Source organism: Corylus avellana, chromosome ca8, assembly GCF_901000735.1.
Source record: "Corylus avellana chromosome ca8, CavTom2PMs-1.0".
NCBI lineage: Eukaryota > Viridiplantae > Streptophyta > Magnoliopsida > Fagales > Betulaceae > Corylus > Corylus avellana.
The window spans coordinates 16,465,663-16,486,542 of record NC_081548.1 but is presented as its reverse complement, the minus strand read 5'-3'; the positions used below and the strand labels follow the sequence as shown (position 1 = coordinate 16,486,542).

General features: G+C 36.6%; 2 protein-coding genes across 4 annotated transcripts in view; both read right to left on the bottom strand.

Annotated features, from left to right (window-relative positions):
- Window positions 1–4,879, bottom strand: part of LOC132190584 (protein At-4/1) — an 8,167-nt gene extending 3,288 nt beyond the window's left edge. The window contains exons 1-7 of the mRNA XM_059605619.1: window positions 4,817–4,879; window positions 4,301–4,406; window positions 3,619–3,674; window positions 3,331–3,408; window positions 3,077–3,150; window positions 2,852–2,985; window positions 2,655–2,750 (exon numbers count right to left, since the gene is read on the bottom strand). Coding sequence (XP_059461602.1) covers window positions 2,655–2,750; window positions 2,852–2,985; window positions 3,077–3,150; window positions 3,331–3,408; window positions 3,619–3,674; window positions 4,301–4,406; window positions 4,817–4,879 — 607 coding nt within the window. The remainder of the gene's footprint in view (window positions 1–2,654; window positions 2,751–2,851; window positions 2,986–3,076; window positions 3,151–3,330; window positions 3,409–3,618; window positions 3,675–4,300; window positions 4,407–4,816) is intronic.
- Window positions 4,880–7,646: 2,767 nt separating this feature from the next.
- LOC132190521 (probable inactive purple acid phosphatase 28) lies at window positions 7,647–13,283 on the bottom strand. 3 transcript variants are annotated; one of them, XM_059605535.1, is made up of 5 exons: window positions 13,038–13,283; window positions 12,793–12,940; window positions 9,347–9,774; window positions 8,525–9,000; window positions 7,647–8,047 (listed from the first exon to the last, which is right to left on the bottom strand). In XM_059605535.1, the coding sequence occupies exons 1-4, from the start codon at window positions 13,224–13,226 to the stop codon at window positions 8,536–8,538; spliced, it is 1,230 nt and encodes a 409-aa protein (XP_059461518.1). In that variant the 5' UTR covers window positions 13,227–13,283; the 3' UTR covers window positions 7,647–8,047; window positions 8,525–8,535. The 3 variants fall into 3 exon arrangements, with proteins under 3 accessions (XP_059461518.1, XP_059461516.1, XP_059461517.1); XM_059605533.1 differs by having other exon boundaries at window positions 7,649–8,044; XM_059605534.1 differs by lacking the exon at window positions 7,647–8,047 and having other exon boundaries at window positions 8,330–9,000.
- Window positions 13,284–20,880: the final 7,597 nt, after the last annotated feature.

The window sequence follows — 20,880 nt, the reverse complement described above, 5'->3', positions numbered from 1 at the left end:
GCGGCTGCGATAGTGATTCAGTGAAGACACTGAAGAGGTGAAGGTTAGGGTTAACTTAGTCTTAGGGTACTTTAGTCTTTACTCTTTAGGTTTTTTATTTATTTATTTATTTTTTATATTTAAATGGGTCTGGCGGATCACCAGACTGACCTGCCAAGTAGACCCGCTAGACACAAACTTAACCATATCTTAATTGGATAGACCCAATTAAAACCCGAACCCAGTAAGCCCAAACCCAATACCTGTTAACTTCGATTCATGTTCGTGTCAGGTTTGCGAATCGTGTCAAAATTGCTAGCCCTAGTTGCATTGATAAATTTGCTTCTTGGTCTAGACAGAAAGTTAATTTCAGTAAGTCTTCCATCTTTTTCAGCCCAAACACGAAACCAACTCTATTTCCAATATAAAATCCATCCTAAATCTCCAACAAATCTCACTCAAAGCCAAATACCTTGGTCTCCCTTTATTTATCCAAAGAAATAAGAAAAGAACCTTTGCAGATATCAAGGATAAGATTTTAAGTAGGATCTCGGGTTGGAGGGCTAAACTCTTATCCCAAGCAGCTAGAACTACCTTGATCAAGACTGTTGCCAATGCGCTGCCTTGCTACACTATGTCCCTTTCTTGCTGCCCAAATCTTTTTGTCAAGATATTGATTCTTCTTTGAGAAAATTCTGGTGGGGTCATCCGCAAGAAAAAAAAAGAGCATAATCTCTCTTTGATTGGTTGGTAGAAGATTTGCAGCCCTACTTCTTTGGAAGGTTTGGGCATTAGAAGAATGGAACTGCATAATAAGGCTCTCTTAGCCAAGCTGAGATGGTCTATTCTTTCTAACCATAATTCTCTTTGGGTTAATTCCATTAAGGCCAAGTATCTCAGAAATTCTGATTTGTTGAATGTGACAATTAATCCTTCCTCTTCTTGGATTTGGAAGGGTATCCTAAATAACAGAGAGATTATTGCAAGGAATGCTTGTTGGGCTATCTCCTCAGGTACTGATCTGAATATTTGGAAGCCTTTCTGGATTCAAAGGTTCAAGCCTCTTCCTAATCCGCATCTTCCTTTACCTTCGCCTAATATCTTCATCTCTGATCTTATTAATCCGATTGATAGAACTTGGACGACTGATCTCCTCCTCCATTTGTTTGACCCAGTCTCGGCGGCTCAAGTGCTCTCCATCCACCTCAGCATCATCCCTACCTCTGATTTTTGGGTTTGGCCCTATTCTCCTTCGGGTAAGTTCTCTGTCAAAGCTGCCCATGAGGCTTTTTCCCTCTCTAATGGCCCCCATATCTCTCCTCTTGGCTCGCTGGAATGGAAAGGGATTTGGAATCTTAAAATCCAACATAGGCTCAAGCATCTCCAATGGAGAATTTCTTGGAATATCCTTCTCACCAGAACAAACATTTTCAGGTTTTCTCCTCATATTGATCCTGAATCTGTTGCTTGTCCTATGTGTAATGGCCCTCCTGAAGATCTGCAGCATTTATTTCTTGATTGTCCTTTTGCTAGAGCCATTTGGAGGAACACTGTTTGTCCCTTCAATGCCTCAGTTTTTTCCAATATTGCAGAATGGTCTAAAGCTACCATTAATCCTGGCTCTTACCTTGGTATTCCTTCGGATAAGGTATGGGAGTTTCAGGTTTCAGCTTTAGTTACTATGGACATCATTTGGCTAGCTAGAAATAAGCTTATTCACAAGGGCTTAGTTTTGGATCCAGTTTTTTGTTTGAAGTCCATTAGCTCTATGGTTAGAGCTCATCTTAAAGCCTGGCATGACTCATCTTCTGCCATTGAAGTTTGGTCCCCTCTACCCCATGGCCTCTTGAAAGTTAATTTTGACGTTGCCATTCACCCCCTGTTCAGTGTTGCTGCTGTGGTTCTTAGTGTTCACACGGGTCAAATCCAGGCTGCTTGTACCAAGAAGTTACCCCATCTGGATGCTACAGCAGGGGAAGCCAATGCTGCCCTCTTGGCAGTTAATTTCGCTGCTGATTTTGGATTTTCGTCTATTCTCCTTGAAGGAGATTCTCAGCTCTGCATCCTTGCCATCAATAAAGATCATTTCTTCTCGGATTGGCCGTGCGCCCCAGTGATTGTTGATATTCGCTTACATCTTATGCGGTTTGCTAGTTGGACCGCGTCGAAAGTTTCAAGATGTGCTACCTCGAGAGCACATTCGGTTGCTAATCGGCTGCTTCCAACAATATGTTTGGAAGCATTCCCGCTTTTTCCCCTTTTCTCTCCTCACTTAGGTTTAAGAGTGGGAGAGAGCCCCCGTTGTAATCCTTTTCCCCTTCCCCCCTTTGATTAGAAAAAAAAAAAGAAAAATGAATTTATTATTTCCTACTTGCTAAAATTTTGGGATAAGTAATGGTTTAACCATCTTAGGCTAGGATTTCAAAGTAATAAGCAAAAGTAATACAAAGTCTACTACATTATTAGTTGACATTTCTGGTCTACTACTCTGTAATACCAACCAGGCTGTCTCAAAGTTCACTACTCAGCATTTTGAGATCACTAGAAACTAGAAAGTATTTTTAATCAAACAATTGATGAAGCTAAAGCAAGAAAAAATTGGTATGCACAAACAAGCAACCTTCAAAGATGAGGCGAAACTATTTAAAATGAAGAAAGAAAGCAATCACACTCACATTCCTTCTCCAGTTCTTGGAGTTTCTTACTCAACTCATTTTTCTCTTCCTGCTCAATCAGCAGACAGTCCTTCAGATCCTGAATCTCGAGATTATCTGTCAACAACGCAATTAGCAAAGTTATTTGTATGCCAGTTTAACAAATTCTGGTAATTTAACTCCTAAATTCGCATTAATTAGCTCGCTTAGGACCTCACATTTGGACTCCACATCAAAATGGACACGGTCAAACCTCTTTGCAAGAGTCTGCATATGACTTTTATGCGCTACTAAATCTTGGCGGAGGAGATTTATGGTTGCTTCATTTGTTGCTTTTTCAAGCATTAGGCCCCTAGTTGGCATTTGCAAACATCATTCAACTGTAACAAAAATAAAACAATTTTGAGCTAAATATTTTATCTCACTGGAAAGTGGAAACTCACCTGACTTGTGACTCTAAATGTCCAACCTTTGTCACATAATCTTGCTTAAACAAATCTATGGCCTTCCTATGTTCCTGCTCACATATTTCAAGTTTTCAATTGTAATGCCTATTTATATAATCACACAGATTTTGATTAATATGTTATCTTTTTCAGTATTGGTTTTTAGCCCCGGCAGATAGAAATTATAGTCTGATCAGTCAATTTTTCCTCCTAGGACCACAGACACAGAAAATCGAATGGAGATAACTTACATCTTCTTGATGGAGAAGTTCATCACTCACTCTCTTAAGTTCTTCTTTCAGGCTCTGGCATCTGCTACGGCGTTCAAGCTGTATTTCATAAGAATGATTGATTCAACTGAAGGAAATCAGAAAAGAACAACAGTGACTGATAAGAAATTCAATATTAAGTTCATCCATCTCCAATTCACTTTCTTTCTTTTTTCTTTTTTTTTTTTTTTTTCCTTTTATTATTATTATTATTAGTTTGCAATAGATTCTCATTCCAAGTCCATGGGTTAAAATTAGCAAGGGTTGCACCTGCTCAGCAAGATTATTTAGAGATTCTGTGTACACTTTGGTCAGCCGCTCATTCTCTGCAATATAACAAAGTAATTCAATTAACGTTATTTTCCTTCTCTTTTTACAAGCACACAAGGATCTAACTTTCCCAATGAATTCATTTCAAGATTTTGCAGAAAGATTGTTACCTAATAATGTCTTCAACAAACGATTGAATAATCAAAAGTGAGATGACCTGTAACTTTCACAAATTATTTTTTCTTACTTGAGATTTTCATATTTCGAAAACAAAAATAAAACAAAGAGATTCTAGTTCTGTTTGTTGATATTTTTTGGTGGGTGTTTCTTGTTTTTTGTTTGAAAAAGTGTTCTTATGTGACATAAAGGTGTAAACAATTTTGAGTGTTTTATGATTGTTTTGTATTTTAGGTTGTTTGTTGATGTTTTTGTTTCTAAAAAACAAAAAAAACAAAAAAACAAAAAGGTGAGAAAGAGAATGGTTTAACGAACAAAGTCAATTGATGATATCTTCCAAACTTGAAATACTAATTTGTTTTTTCGGTAATCAAACAAACACGTATCAAGCAATTAAACCAATTTAGCTTTCTATTAAATGTAACACAAATTAGACCAATAAAGCAATTGCCAACAAGTTATAATGGAGTGCTTTTGAAAATTCAGATTCTGAACGAAAAGCAACCTCGCTTGAGACTGTTACAAGTGATTTCTAGGGCTTCTCGCCTCTTCAACTCAGCGTTACAGTTCGATTTCAGCGACTGGATCTCTGCAATGCCACTCTTGAAATCCTGAGAAAGGTTAGGGTAATTTATGTCTCAAATAGCAAATCTCTGTAGTGTTTGGTTACCGAGAAAATGACGGAAAAAAGAAAAAAAAAAAAAAAAGTATACATTGTTCAGAAACAGAATCGTTTAAATTCTGACGTCCAGTCTCTGTTTGATAGGCCGAGAAAACTCACCAATTCACAGAAAAGGAGAAAAATAAATAAATAAAAAATACGGAAGCTTAACACCTTCACTATGCGTTTCCCAAAGTAAAAAGGAGAAATAATAGCAATAATAACAGTAAAATCAATTGTGAAACTCAGATCTTCGTATTCTTCCATTTTTTTTCTCTCGTTTTCTCGGCAGCCAAACAGGGGGTGAGAGAAAAGGAAAAGAAAAAAATGATTGATAAGGCGAATGATGGAGAATGTTACCTCGAAGATGTTATCGAAATTGGAGAGCAGAGAGTTCATTTCTTCGTCACTCGTTGCCGCCATTTTTTCTTCCCTTTTCAAATATACTAAATGAAAATTTAACATTAAATGATAGTTTAAAATAAAATAAAACTAAACTCATCATCATATAAGTGATTAGGGTGCCAAAGGCAGTTAGGCAGTCATTAGAATTTCAACAGAAATTTCTTATAAATTGAATTGTGTCTAAAGGTGTTGTGTTCTTTAGCATGTAACACACTTTTTTTTTTTTTTTTTAATCGTATTTACTTCTCACATTTTTTTTAATAGCATTAATAAAAAAATAAAATAAAAAATGTGTTTCTCACGTGTGTTTTGTAAAACACAAATTTGTAGCCCTTTAAATAAGTTTCAACGCCACCACTTTTGTTTTCATCGGGTGTCGGAATCACAAGATATGTGACTTTGTTTGTTAAACAACAAAGCATTTTTTATGGTATTGTTGACATTAAAAAATTAAAAATTAAAAAAAAAATAATAATAATTAGTATAGAAAAGTGAAAAAGTTTGTTTTGTAGTGATTTTTTTGTTTAAATAGTAGTAACAAGTAAATGATATGATATAAAAAGTGAGAATGTTTTGATATTGATTTTTTTGGAAAAATGAGATGAATAGTGTAGTGGTGTTTGATGTGGTTTAACAAACACCACCATGTTTTTTTTTTTTTTTTTTTTTTTCAACTCATCTGCTTGTAAATTAATTTGCATCATTCTTCCTGGGGTTGGAGAGGATGTTAGGGTTTATAACTTAAAAGCCCATTTCTATTATATGGCATTTTGGTTTATTAAATAAACTTGTTTATTTTCTGAATTATTTCAAAAACATTGGGCATATCATTGTATACATGTAACTAATATGCACATGTATACCTCTACTGAAAAATGTTCCTTCACAACTTCGTCTTCCTCCTCTATATTAGATAGATTTGAGGTTTGCTAACAACGGTCAAGGCGGTGCACAACTAACCCCGTACATCAAGCCTTACCCCCATTTCGTTAAAATCATGCATCTTTAACGGTAAACTCGTTATCCTCATCCACAAAACGCGAATTTGATTGAAAGCGACAAATGCTAGTAATGCCCCCATGATGGCAAAATTGATTGATTAGTGCCTCAATTGGAGTACCAATTTAATCTCCAAACAGCTTCAACTGATCATCAAATCGATCAACTCACTCCTCCTATCATTGTAACATGTCCTCAATTGATCATCATTTGCTGTCTCTTTGTGCTTATACACATCGACAATAATAGTATATGTGTTTCTTCCGCCACATCATCTTTCTGCCATAGTAGGAAAGTGGATGGGCTCTGATACCAACTGATGCAGCGTAGTGTAGTGGATTGAAAAGACAAACAGTCATAACTCTTTCATAATCCTAAAAGAAAAAGTCAAGGAATTATAGAAAAGCGAAAGAAAAAATTTTCACTAAAGTATTCTTATTGATAGAAAACTCATAACACAACATAACTAATGGCTAAGGCCATCTTCTGTAGGCTTATATAGAGCTTAAAGTCGAAACCCTAAAAAAAAAAAAAAAAAAAAAAAAAACCCTATGACAAATAAAATACAAAAGACAACTTTCACCTAGTAAATGCAAAATTATGACATTTTCATGAAATATGCAATGCCACCAAATTTGTCTCCATCTAATACCGGAATCACAAGATATGATTTTTTCTCTTTGACTGGTCTACTTTGTAAACTAAGAGTATTCCCAATGGAAGAGCCAAATGTTACTTTTATCTAAAATAGCTCTTTAAATGTTCAAAAAACCTCACACATTGGATGAGCCAAAAATATATGTAAAATAGATATTTGATTAGAAGAGCTAAAAAAAAAGTTAAATGTAGCAGCACTTTTTAAGGGAGCCATTTTATTTTTTAGTGTTTCTCTCTCCTGCTTTATTTTTTTCTCAAATCTTTTCTCACCTTTTTTTAAGAAATATAGCTAATCGGATGTGGAGATACTTAAAAATGGCTTAGCTAAACTAGATAAAAATGAATTTTGAAGAGCCATTTTACATAAAAATATGGCTCTTCCATTGGGAATGCTCTAATCCACATCACTTTTACGTCTAAAAAATACATATTCCGTCTTATATAACGATCTTGGCGAACGGAGGGGTATTTTGCCAACTACATTATGAACCCCCACCCCCTTCGCCTATGCATTTGAACCACCTAGCTCGTTTATTTATTCTAGAGTAATAATTTTTAGTAAATTGTTGTGCAGCTCTCATAATATGACAATGAAAATTATCTTTTAAATTAGCAAAGGGCTTGTAAAATATTTTAAGAGTTAATTTTTACTGTCACATCATCTTAGTCTATGTCAGTCATATAGTGTCTTTTTCTTTTTCTTTTGCTTTATGCTTGATTGGATTTTAGTATTAGTAACCGTGGTATTTGGGTTTTTGGTTTATTTGATAAGATTGAGATATTCATTGCTTGTTGAAGTTTGGGGTCAATCCTAACTATTTTTCAGTTAGGATGAGTAAAACTTGTTAAATTGCCAAGCTCAGATGAAATATGGGAGTTAATGAAGTTATTTACGATGGTGAAGTAGGGAGAGGCTGCTGTCAAAATGGATGGTCCTTCAACTTGATTGCATTTAACATCATACAACAGTCTACTAAATCGCGTTACTTTAAAGGAAAATATATTTTTCCCTTTTGTGACGTCCTACATTGCCTAAGCATGAAAAAGATGATGTGCTGATATGAAATGCTCTCTCTAAATAGTATAAGGTCTTTTGGGGGTAAACCCAATAATAAAACTGTGCGGGCTTGACCCAAAGCGAACAATATCATATCACTTAGAGCAGGCGTTTTACAAAAATGCTTATTACCTCAAATGCATAATGTGGATATCAAAAACCATTATCCGCATTTTCATCCCTATCCCCCACTAAAGATCAAAATATAGTCTTTTCGAAAAACATGATTATTAACACGATCAATACTCGTATATATACTGGTAGATTTTGAATCTACAATTTTCAGCAGTCTCTGAATTTTAATGGTTTGGGATTCTTAATCATCTCTGGCCTTACAGTAGTGTGAAATTCTAAGCTGGAGAAGTGATGATACGACTAGGAAAACGTGTTCATGTCAACTTTTGCCTTTAGACCAAGTCTTCGGCTCATCCGCAAAGACTTATTCCAGGAAAGAAGACTTCCACCTGCTCCTGCTTTCAAGAAACTTTTGGAGTCAACTGATGCACCACTTCAAAAGTAGTCATGTATTTCCCACTATGAAAATTTGAAGTGCATGGATTCAAATAGTTAACTGTTAACTCTATAGTTGAACACATGCGAAATTATGTTTATGTGTGTAATAGATTATGCAGAAAATGACTTGGCTAGAATACCAGTCCAATGAGGATATCTGCTATGGACAATTGTCTGAGCAACATAAATATGGTAACCATCAATCAAAATAGCAACCAAAAGTATTCTTCAGTCACTAAGGAAAATTAAAACAGATTTTGTTTTTGTATGTAAAATTTAACACAAAATTTAAACCTACTTATGTTATAAATTTTTAATCTTAAATTACAAGAAGAATGCAGTATAATGACACTAGGAGGTTTCTTATCAAAATGATATTAAGAACAGTATAAAGAGGATATGCAACTTCGTCGGATGCCGTTACAGTATTCCAATACCTGTAATGGAGTCATCTCGCTCGCTGGTGGGCCCACAGGACTTGCTCATCAACCTTGCTCAGCTTCTCATCATCAAGACGCTTCCATGTCTTAATCGTCTCCACTCCCATCCAGGCCTTGTCACCTTTGCCAAGTTCAGCTAATATGACCCTTGCTCTCCTGGGCCACCCAGCCTTTCCATAACCATGGTACCCAAAGCCTCCACCATAACAAAACCATATACCATCTAGATTCCCACAAAAGTCATTAGTATGATCATGGCCTATGAACACAGCCTTCACATCTCCAATGGAGACAAGGGTCTGTAAGATTCCTGAGTTCACTGAAGAACAAGCCACACCCTCCTGGAATTGGCCTACAATCTTTTTGTAGTACAGCTGCCGAATTTCTGGAATTGGGATATGGAAAAATGCAAGTGATGGGGATGTAGCTGGGGGTAAAGCATCAGCAGATTGCTCACTATCCCACTTTTGGCCCTGTTAGTGTGACCTGCAACACGTTAATAAAATCTAAATCTAGGAAACCTCCCTTGTGAGAATTACAAGAACATATAGGATAAATACAATATTCAGATGCATTTAACTGTGTTTCTGAACAAGGATGGGAGTGAAAGAACATGGCAACACAAAAGCACTTTTTGGTTCAATTAGGCGAAAAAGTAGCCACTTTCTAAGGAGTCTTCAACTCTTCAGAAAACAAGTCTTAGTTGTTTCATGATTTTTATAATCATCACAAAAAGTGTGAAATGATTCAGTGAAATGCAAAAAAAGAATGGAGACTTGATGTGTCTTAATTGAATTGGCATTTGTCATTTTTTTATACCTGAAATCCTTGAGACATGCTACGAAGCCAATGTTGTTGGGATTCTTTAATCCATCCATAAGTTCGAACTCCTTGAATAAATGCCCTATCTCCACTGTCAAGAAAGAAAAGATTGAGGACGCTGCTGTTCATCAAATGTGAACCTGGGGCACCATATACTTCCAAGTTGTAATTTCCAAAACCATCAATGTCTGTCTTCATGCCTCCTTTAACGGAAGTAAGGGGATCTTCAGCTGCTGGATTGATTTGTGAGACGGAATAATCCAAAAGGGAGATGAAAGACATCAATTCCTGGCGATTCATTGTAGATTCCTGATCATGGTTTCCTAAAACTGCTGCCCATGGAAGCCCAGATTCCAGGGCTGGACCAAAGGCTTCAAGTAGGGATTCGGCAGCATCAGCAGTGCTGGGCCCAAATATATTGTCTCCTAATTAAAAAAACTAAATCTTTTAGAGAGAGAGAGAGAGAGAGAGAGAGAGAATAATTCAGCATTCTCCACCACAATTTTGTTAGGTCTCAATGAGTGATAAGGTTCTAGATGAACATCATGGCCAGTTTAAATCATAAAAAGAATTTAGTCAACATATAAGCACCATCCTGAGCTACAGTACCCAACCTAATTGGTTTACATTAATCCTCAGCAACTGGTTATCCAAAATGCAGTATGACAACATCTCACACTTTAATCCTCAGGAAAAAAAGGTGCATTTTATGAATACCACTGTCTTTCCATGAGTTGTCAATCTTATCAAAAGATCCAACTTCAAAAGAACGTTTTGTATTTGCAAGTCCAAGTTCAAAAGAACAAATTGGTTTATTGGCAGATATATCCATTTTTCTCCTTCCTTTACGTATGATAGATTTAGTTGCAATGCTTTTTTTTGTCATTACCATCCCTGTATGTCTGAGGGTCAAACAGAGCTACACCAAAACCATTATTCCCTAATGATTTTGGTGTAGCTCTGTTTTACAAAAATTCTTATTTAGTTTGAAGTGACGAACAAGAGGTCTACTCAATAGATTAGCATGCTTCATCTTAAACCTTTCAAGTACTCGCTCAAAATACTTTTCTTGTGACAATCAAAGTTTCCTGGCTTTCTTGTCACGGATCTACACACCAAAAATCTATCCTACTGTGCCAAAGTCCTTCGTGTCAAAGGACTTAAACAACTCTTTAAAATTGTCATTTCAACATCTTGTCCCATTATTAACATATCATTGACATACAACATAACAATAATGATTTTATCTCCAAGACACATTCTGACATACACATTGATCTGTTTACACAATGATCTGCAGTTGTTCTCTTGTAACCATGACCTACCATGAATGAATTGGAGTTCTTGTACCACTGCCTTGGAGCCTAGCTTAGGCCATACATATGTTTTTCAACATGTAGACCATGTGATCTTTATCTTTTACTTCAAAACCCTCTGACTGAACCATGTAATTTCTTACTCCAAGTCACCATGGAGAAAGATAGTCTTCACATGTAACTGCCTAAGCTCAAGATGTAAGCTAGCTGCTAAAACCTTTTACCACACATCTAGTTTTGAACTTCACCATTTTTCTTCAGTTTGAAAATCCATATTTTCTTCATTTCCTTACTGCCTTTAGAAAGTTCAATCAAGTCATGAGTGTTCTTCTTCTGCAAAGAATTCATCTCTTCCTACATAGCCTTCGTCCAACTTATCCCTATGTAACAGCACTTCCTAAAAACTTTATAAGGCTCCCCGTCATCAACTACCAAAATTTACTAAGAAGCAGAGTACCTTGTTGACAAAAGGTGCTTCCCAACAGACCTCCAAACTTGAGGTTCTGCTATCTCTAGTGGAGGAGCTGCTTTTGCTCAACACCCTATACGTTTGCAAAAAATTGGTTTAGACCCCAAGAATAATTCAGATTATCAAAAACAAAATATTGGACATATTGTTTGGTACCAAAGTGGAAACCTTTTGAAGAACTCTTGTCATTGCCACATGTTAAAACCTATCAAAAAAAAAAACTCTTCAAAAGTAAACAACTTTGGGGGCTAGCCAACCCCAAAAGCAAGCACTACAAAAGATTTGTTTTACATAGTGATATTACTTCCAAAACCTTTGTAACTCCTAAGACTCAATTTGTAATTCTGGCAAATGACCCATTCATCTCCTAGCGCAGTGACTCCAAAACCTATGGTCTTCTTTTACAAGGATCACCTTCACGAATGAATCTCGTCCACTTCAACCCAAAACTATGGTGGGTGTAAACTTTTCTCTGGTTCAAATGATGATAAAACAAGGAGAATGATTGAAACTATTTAGGCTCGAAAGTGTTTTGAAACCTCTCCAAGAACAAAGAAAAATAGCCTCTCTATCTTATGAAAATTGTGACTTATGAGGCTTATATAGACGGAGAGAAAAATGAAGTTTTTAAGCTAAGTCGGCTAAGGTTTAAAATAGAATGCCTCAGTCTCGTTGGAACGGTATTAGTTCTTGTTCCAACGTGAACATCTATTTCACAGTTTTCATATAGAGATGTTCGAATGGCGTGCGACAAGGTTGCAATCGAGGGTCTTGAATCTAGCTCAATAATCATCCCGATTGAACGCAATACGATCGCCATTGTGATCAGGACATTCTGTAAGTCTTCTTATTCAGACTCGTTGGAATTGGATGCGATCAAGCATTTCTGAAACTTGAATTTTGCAGTCTTCATTCTCTCGTTCGAATACCCTTCAAACATGCTTATGATCGAGACTTTCTGCCTTGCATATTGATCTTTGAAAATTGTCTCCTTCAAATGCCATATGATCGATGTTGCGAAAGAGCTATTATGTTGTTCACCTTGAACCAAGTTTTGAACCTCATCTTAAGACCGACTTCAACTCTAAACTCAGACGTACAACACAAGTTTTTACAATGAATTTGCTAACACAAAAAACCTAATAAACTCCCCCTTTGGCAATTATGTGACAAAAATCAACAACAATTACATCTTAATTCAATTAAAATCTAATCCTATTAAACCACTAAACTAGGGAGCTGTAATTTTTCTTTTATGTAACTAGCATGAAAATTCTATTAAATAAATGTGGTGATCTAATATTCTAGGGAGGTATAATAGTTCCCATAAATAAGAGTGGTGTATAGTTTTTGTGTCTGGTGTGTGAAAGTTTGAAGAAAAAGCTATTTTACTGTTTAGCGTGTTGTCACAGCATAATACGTACCAAACCATTAAGCTAGTAAGTCTCTATACACAATAAGCTGACAAAAACCAACATAATTTTGTCAATTTTAAAACTTATCCTTCAGTTTTTCCCTTGCTCTTATCTCAGGAACCTGGAAAATATCTATATATATATATATGGTCTGGTCATAAAAGTATCCTCCAACATATACATTTTCCATCAGAATAAACAGAAATATCAAAACCCAAAAGTGATTAAAAAAAAAAAAAAAACCTGTAAAAGCAATGAAATCAGGCTTCTCAGCTTCGAGCATTCTCTTGAGAAACCTGGTCGTGTTGAGATCGGAGCAGTACTCGAACTCGGACTCCAACACGTCCCGGCACCGACTCATCATTCCGTTACCAAAATGCATATCAGCTACCTTAAGCCAAAAAAAAAAAAAAAAAAATCAATATTACTCTAAAAAATAAAGAATTGATGAATCCCTCATTGAAAGAACTGTAGGAGATGGAAACGACCTGGAGGATTTTGAAGGTACCATCGGAGCGGAACCGGAGGGGAAGATCTGGGTGTCTCTTGACGCGAACGGTGTCGTTCCCCAGTAGTAACTTGTGAGCTACGAGGTTACGAAGAAGATGCAGTATTAAGAAGATGAAGGCCAAGTAGAGCAAAGAGTGCTTCCATTTTGCAGTTGGTGGAGATTCCATCAGGTTTTCCGGCCGGGAACATAGACGACGAAGATGACAGACGGGGGAGATTATCTGATTATGTGTACAAGTGTTATGAATGAAGTTAGTTTTTGAGTTTTCTGTTGGATGGGCCTTTGACTTTCGGAGTTGCCACGTTTCACTTTTTTTCACTTTCATAATTATTTGTAAAAGATTTACATAAAAATTTAACTACCGTTAAAGTTCAATTAAATGCGTTCGTTAGCTTCGAAAGAAAAAAATTATTATTTGTAGAAGATTGTCCTAAAAATGGTTAATTACGTTTTTAGTGCTTAGGGTATGCACGTTTTATTTTTATTTTTTTTTCAAGTGAGTTTCAAATTTTATCACAAGTGATACCTAACTTACACGGAAAAAGACCAACTTGATACCTCTGTCACACTCCGTCACACGTGTCGTCATATACAAATGCCATGTGTCCTAAAAAAATAAAAATCATTAAAAAATTAAAAAACTAAATCCTAAAAAAAAATTGAAAAATTATGGGGTGGCCTTTTTAATTGTTTTTTTTTTTTTTTTTTTTTTTTTAGGACATGTGGCATTTGTATATGACAATATGTGACATCCCGTTAGTTTGGGCTAACGAAACCTAACAAAGGTAAGTTGGAATTTTCCTGTAAATCAGGTACCATTTGTGATAAGATTTGAAACTTAAGTGAAAAAAAAAATAAATAAATAAAAAAAAAAAAAAAGTGCAAACATATATACTGAAAAGGTAATTAACCCTAAAAATTCATTCATTCCATGATTACAAGATTTTTCTTTTTCTTTTTTGGAGCAAGTTCTCCTACTTTAATCTCAATTGTGGTTTATCGTTGACACTCTAAGCTAATTATTAGTTAATTAATTTGGAGGCATTACATTATGACCCAGATGTTAGATGAGTTATATTTACCTTAGATATAAGAGCTATTGTGACCAACACAACCATCCACGACTCGGGTCACGATTGCATGCAACCCAAGGTATTCACCTACTCAAACAATGTATAATACCAAGGCACCGGGATTTGTACCATATGTCTCAAGCCTCAAGGAATGCATAAACTCTATCATGAAGGGGATAAGGGCACAAATATGTCATAGGGATGATAGTTATAACTGTGATATATGCATTGATATTGTATTGTGCACTTTATCAACGTGATTTTCTGTCTTTTAACTGTTGGATGATTTCCTAAGTAAAATATCTTAAATTTCCTACTACACGCATTGTTCTTCACTGATAAAGGTTATCGTGACATTTCTCTTAAACATAACTTGTCCACAACAGCATGTTTGCAACCTTAATTTTGTTTTTGCCAACAACTTCTCATAATATTTTCTACATACAATTGTCTGTTTGACTTTTATTACTAACATAAATTAGGCTCATTGCATGGGCTAAGTTTTGTTGGCCATTTATTTACTAAGTCGTAGACTTACATAATTTTCACCTATAAAACAACATTGTTTTATAGATTAGTAAGCGAAAGTTCCAAGAGAGAAGGCTAAAGGCACTCATGGGATTTAAGGTTGCTGTGTCGTATCTTTTAGCGATAGTTCATATGTTTTCTTGGTGTAATTGTTGTAAATCGAGATAAGAGCGAGTCATAATGGTTAATGTATTAATGATGATAAAGAAAAGTGAAAAAAATATAGGTGAAATAGAGGTGAACTCAGATCACTTATAAACAATTTTTTTTTAAAAAAAAAAAAAAAAAAAAAATCTCAAGCAATTTTAAACTACCACTACAAAATATAGGCCAACCTAAATTTCTTTTTCTTTTTTGTCACTGCACAAGAAGAAGTTGCAATTTTAGAACTGAGGGCATTATGAAAGTTGAAAGGAAATTGAAAAGTCATTTTAGACTTGATCTAAACAAAAGTAAACAAAAAAAAAAATTATAAATCTCACCCTAACCATTTTTAAAGACATAAAGCTTTTTACCTTTATTGAACTCAAATCATTTTTGTTTTCTGTGATTATGAGAATAATGATTATATAAAGGTTTTACTTGACACATGATCAGGAGGGTTTGATAGGCCATGCCTAAGGAAGACGAATTGTACTACACCTTAGTTTAGTATAATTTTGGTTTACGATTCATACCAACTAAAGATAGTTATGCTTATCCCTTGATTATGTGTAGCCTATTGTCGTTACCGAGCACAACAATGATTAATAATATGAAATTCGAAAAGAGAATGATCAAGAGAGAGTCGAGACTCAGATTTACATAGTTCAACAATATGCCTATGTCCACAGGAGAGAGTACGGCTATATTTTACTACTCAATGATTTAGGGTTACAACATAACATATTTATAGGAAAACCCTAATTGTAAGTATTTTGAAAAATCTCAAAATACCCCCCACAACTTATTTGTCCCCAGGCCCACATAAGCTAATTACACCCAATGGGCCAGTAGTAGAATATGAGCCACTTGTTCCAACAATCTCCACCTTGGTGAATATTCACCCCTTTGAAGATAATTAAGTATTGGGCCTCCACTTGGAACTGAAAAGTTTGGGGATGCCGCCTCCTCTCCTCTCCTTTCTAGCACCTAGAGACATTTGTCAAGTCCAAGCAATGTTTGAACTTGTCTGCGGTAACATGCTTCGTCAACATGTCCGCTGCATTCTCAAAAGTGTGAATCTTTTCAAGTAACAATTTACCTATAGCAACCAATTCCCTGAACTTGTGAGACCTCACATCAACGTGCTTGGTTCTCGCATGATACACCTAGTTCTTTGCAAAGTAAATGGCACTCTGACTGTCACAATACAACCGAACTCCACCTTGCTGAATACCCAGCTCTCTGACTAACCCTGTGAGCCACAAAGCTTCCTTTGTAGCCTCAACCGCCGCCATGTACTCCTCCTCAATCGTGGACATCGCAACTGTGGACTGGATCATAGACCTCCAACATATGGGTCCTCCTACAAGAGTGAACACATAACCCGTGGTCGACCTCCTGTCATCCAAAACCCTTGCATAATCTGCATCTACATACCCGACGACTAACAAATCACTTTTCTGTCTCAAAAAAGTGATGCCATACTCTGTAGTACCTTTCAAGTATCTGAAAATCCATTTGACTGCATCTTAGTGCTGTCTCCTCGAATTCGCCATGTACTTGCTCACCACACTGGCTGTATGAGACAAATCTGGCCTGGTACATACCATAGCATACATCAGACACCCCACTGCACTAACATAAGGGACCTTAGACATGTCTTCAGTTTCTTCTACTGTCTTTGGACACTGTGAGGTAGAAAAACGGAAATGATTCGCCAAAGGTGTACTCACCAGTTTTGCATTCCCCATGCTAAACCTCTCCAACACCTTCTTCACATAGCTAGCCTGAGATAGCCACAATTTCTTGGCATCCCTGTCCTTGTGAATCTCCATCCCAATAATCTTTTTAGCTGTGCCCAAATCCAAACCTTTAGTTTGTTAACCTCCACTATACTCTTTGCTGCAATAAGCATATCATCCACATATAGTAACAGAAAAATAAATTAGTCATCATCAAGGCTCCTCACATACACACAATAGTCATATTCGCATCTCCTGTAGCCAATTTTGATCATTTAGGAGTCAAACCGCTTATACCACTGCCTTGGAGACTACTTTCGCCCATAAAGTGATTTCTTCAATTTATAGACCAAATGCTCCTGTCCAAGTTGACTAAACCCTTCAGGCTACTCCATGTAAATCTGCTCCTCCAAATCACCATGGAGAAAAGCTGTCTTCACATCCATTTGTTCCAATTTCATGTCATAATGAGCTACCAACGCCCATACGCTCTGATGGAAGTATGTCTGACCACTGGGAAAAATATTTCCTCATAATCAACCTCTTCCATCATGGAAACCGCGCATCAGGCGAGTTCTGCATCCCCCCCTCCCCCCCTCCTCTTTTTTTTTTGATACTGCTTCATTTTTCTTGAACACCCATTTCCACCCTATCGCCCTCTTCCTCTTTGGAAGCTTCGCACGTCTGATTTTTATGCAGAGACTCCATCTCTTCTGCCATAGCACCCACCCATCTACTCTTCTCTTAGCTATTGACAGCCTCTTGAAAAGTAGTAGGATCTCCGTTGCTGATGACAAGAGCATATGAAACCATGTCTTCAAAACCATACCTAGTTGGTGGCTTGATGGTGCGTCTAGGTCTGTCTGTGGCTAAAGTGTGATACTCTTCAACCCCTGAAGTAGAAGTCTCTGTACCCTGAAAAGTGTTCCCCTGCACATGAGTCTCTAACTCCACTTGCACCACCTGCTTATCCCTGCTACTACTTTCTGGCACCTGATGCTCTTTTCCCTGAGTACTCTTCAACATGGAATTTTCATCAAATACCATGTCTCTACTGATCACCGCCTTGTTTGCATTCTGATCCCAAAACTTGTACCCCTTTCCCATATCCAAGAAAGACACATTGTCTAGACTTCGGATCAAGCTTCGATCGTTCACACTAGGTATGTGCACATAGGCTGGACAACCAAATACTCTCAAACCAAAGTAATCTACCCCATTACCTGTCCACACTTCCTCTACAACTTTCCCATATAGTGCTACCCTTGGTGACCTGTTGATCAAGTAGCATGCCATACTCACTGCATCTGCCTAGAAAATCTTTGCAAGTCCAGCATTCAACCTGAGACATCGTGCTCTCTCTGCAATAGACCTGTTCATCCTTTCTGCCACACCATTTTGCTGTGGTGTCTTGCATACTGTGAAATGTCTCTTTATACCATGCTGCTCACAGAAATCCCTGAAGTCGTCGTTTGTGTACCCAGTTCCATTATTTGTCCTGGGACACTTAACCTTCTTCCCAGTCTGGTTCTCCACTTCAGCTTTCCACAATTTGAACTGGGCAAACATCTCTGATTTGTGCCACATGAAGTACACCCAAACCTTTTTGGAGAAGTCATTAATAAAGATCACAAAATCCATATGTCCTACCCTGTGACGCTGTCATCACTAGTCCCCAAACATCATAATGAACATAATCCAGAATACCCTCTGTCTTGAATTGTGCCCTATTCGATTTTCCCATAACACAAAACTTACAGAAATCAAGCTTGCATGTTTTAACACCCTTCAACAAATTTCTCTTATGAAGCTCTAACATGCCCTGCTCACTCATATGACCACCCAACTGCATATGCTACAAAATAGTACAATTAGAATTAGACTCCACAAAGGCGACTCCAGCTACAACTGTACTTCCTAACAGTTTATAGATATTCTTTGAACTTTTTTGCCCCTTCATCACTACCATCGCACCCCTAGTCACCTTCATTACTCCACCTTTAGAATTATAACCATAACCGTTTGAGTCTAAGGTGCCTAATGAAATCAGATTCTTTTCCCCTTCTAGTACACGTCTAACATCACATAACGTTCCAATCACACCATCAAACATCTTAATTTTGATATTATCTATGCCAGTCATTTTACAATGTGCACCATTACCCATAGTAACTATACCAGAATTAACTGACATGTAGGTATCAAACTGATGTTGTATTTTTGTGACAAAAAATATCAATTATAAAAATAACCACTCGCAATAAGACGAATCTTTGTAGGATACGGCTATAGAAAGGGTGTCGAACCTCAAGGACTGCAGGGGTTTTGTTATCAAATTCGAAAGATTAAAATTAACTTAATTAAAAATATATTTGATTTGATTTGATTTTCTTTAAAACTAAAGTGCATGAAAATAAAAGAGATTTAAAATAAGAGAGAGAGTGTAGGGTATTGACTTCACCTCTATCCGCACAACAATGGTTAATCATAATTGATCCCAGAAAATCATTCTATGCATGCTATAAATAAACAAGAAACTACCTTATTAAAGAATAAGCATAATCTATCTTCGGTTGGCACGGATCGTCCACCTAACCACTAAGATGCGGTACGACCCGTCTTCCCTTGGTATAAATTATCAAATTCTTTAATAGGATACATACAATCAATGAATAAGAGTAACCCATCTTCGGTTGGCACGGATTGTCTACCTAAATTACACTAAACTAGGGTGTAGTACAATCCGTCTTCCCTAGGCATGGCCTATCAAATCCTATTGATCATATGTCAATTAAACCCATTGTATAACCATCATCCTCATAATCACAGAAAATAAAAATGATTTGAGTCAGTAATAGTAAAATAATTTCTAAGACAAGATAATAATTTTACTAATATTGAATTGGAATTAAAGAACAATTGCATTTAATATGAAGAGCAGAAATCAATTGTAGCAATCCTCATAGTTATACAATCAACATGCATAAATAGAAAAACTAGAAATTAAATACAATCAAATCATTGTGCTTGGAAGGGGTTACATCAATACCCCACAATTTGGGTTTAGCTGCTCATGATCTTCTAGGCTCTAAAGACAATTTTACTAAATTTTACTCTTAGAAAGCGATGTGTCTGTTTACAATGTTTAGAGCCATATTTATAGGGATTTGGAAAACCCTAAAACCCTAAAAATCCTTAGAAAATCGGAAGTCAGTCTCCCAGTCCAATTGGGAGACTGAAAACCAAGCCCAAACTAGAAAAGGATTCTTGTCGTGCACTGTACGCCCGTGTGCGCTCGATCCGAGATTATGTGCGCTCGAGCTTAGCTTTTGTGCGCACGAGCGGAAGCATGCGCTCGATCCCTGGCCGCAGACACTCGAGCGCAGGTGCGCTCGATCCCAAGGGTACTGCGATCGATCCTAGCTCCAGAATGCTCAATTTGTTGTCCTTTTAAGCCCAATTTCCAATGGTTTGTCACATAAGACCTGAAACACAAAAACAAAACAAAATTAAACAAATAAAATCCTGAGGAATTAACATATGTAAATTAAGGGGCTTGAATGTGCAACATTCGGCACTTATCACACCCCCCAACTTACATATTGCTAATCCCTTAGCAATATAAAACAAAAAATAAATTGAAAACAAAAAGATAAATCCAACTTTCGTGGGATGTACGGTTGCATTTAGCATATGCAACAAGCCTTTTAAACCCCTAGGAGTTCCCTAGAGGACGAGTAAAGTCTCGTGAGGGTTTTCCAGGAATGATACCCACAAACATTTTCTAACCATGTAATTCCTGAGAATGCAATCTCATGAACATCATGGTTCTTAGTCATTAACAGGCTTAATAAAACAAACACCATCTTCACAATTTCAGGACATTACAACTTAGCTTCAATCACGGCAACTATGAGATATTACAAAATTCAATTAGTGTATGTGAACTCAACACATAGTCAAGAGATTTCAAAACTAATCTTAATCATGCATGGATCAATACTCAAAATTCATTGCACTCCCCATTGGATAAAACAACCAAGGCAACAATTTCCTCTTTCTTTTTTTTTAAGCTCACTTAGCTCCCTTAAGCTTTCTGATTGACCCATTTATCGAGTGTTACGCCAATGACTCCCAAACCAGATGATTTTAGGGCAGTAGGTGTAAAGACACCCTTAAGGACTTACTAACTCGGGTCAAAAAGGCTACAAAACTAAGCTACTTTTCTTTTTCTTTTCTTTTCTTTTTTTTTTTCAATAAAATCAAACTTCTCACTTTTTGACGCGAACACTCACTGCTTAATGAGGCAAGAGGTCCGGTTACTTGGTGGAAA